This window comes from Carlito syrichta, unplaced genomic scaffold (genome assembly GCF_000164805.1).
Source record: "Carlito syrichta isolate Samal-C Ts95f unplaced genomic scaffold, Tarsius_syrichta-2.0.1 Scaffold306978, whole genome shotgun sequence".
NCBI lineage: Eukaryota > Metazoa > Chordata > Mammalia > Primates > Tarsiidae > Carlito > Carlito syrichta.
This window is the reverse complement of record NW_007251074.1, coordinates 184389-184925: the sequence shown is the minus strand read 5'-3', so window position 1 is coordinate 184925 and position 537 is coordinate 184389. Positions and strand designations below refer to the sequence as shown.

Genomic DNA, 537 nt, shown 5'->3' with positions numbered 1-537 from the left:
TTTTTTTTGAGTTGGAGTTTCACTCGGTCGCCCAGACTGGAGTGCAGTGGCTGCTCCCAGCCACCGCAGCCTCACCTGCTGGGTTCCAGCGATCCTTCCGTCTCAGCCTTCCGAGTAGCCAGAATTACAGGCGTGCGCTACCACGCCCGGCTGATTTTTTGATTTATTGTAGAGATGAGGTCTCGCTGCCCAGGCGGGTCTCGAACCCGCGGGCTCAGGCAATTCACTCACCTCAGCCTCCCAAAGGCGCGGGATTACAGGCTGAGCCACCGAGCCCGGCTTACTTCATACATTTTATAAATAAAAAAAAACAAACTCCAAGTTTTAAATAGCCAATGGCTGGTTATGTTTTCAGAAAACATAATTAGAGTAATTCATTAATGGTGGCTTCAAGTTTTTCCTTATTAGCTCCAGAAAATTCACCCACCTTTTGTCCCTTTTTAAAAAACTGGAAGCCGGGCTCGGTGGCTCAGCCTATAATCCCGCGCCTTTGGGAGGCTGAGGTGAGTGGATTGCCTGAGCCTGCGGGTTCGAGAC

General features: G+C 50.5%; 1 protein-coding gene across 1 annotated transcript in view; it reads right to left on the bottom strand.

Annotated features, from left to right (window-relative positions):
* Positions 1-292: 292 nt before the first annotated feature.
* The window catches only part of LOC103266009 (thioredoxin-like), a 741-nt gene continuing 496 nt past the window's right edge, over positions 293-537 (bottom strand). Inside the window, exon 2 of the mRNA XM_008063652.2 lies at positions 293-455. Coding sequence (XP_008061843.1) covers positions 365-455 — 91 coding nt within the window. The 3' untranslated portion in view covers positions 293-364. The remainder of the gene's footprint in view (positions 456-537) is intronic.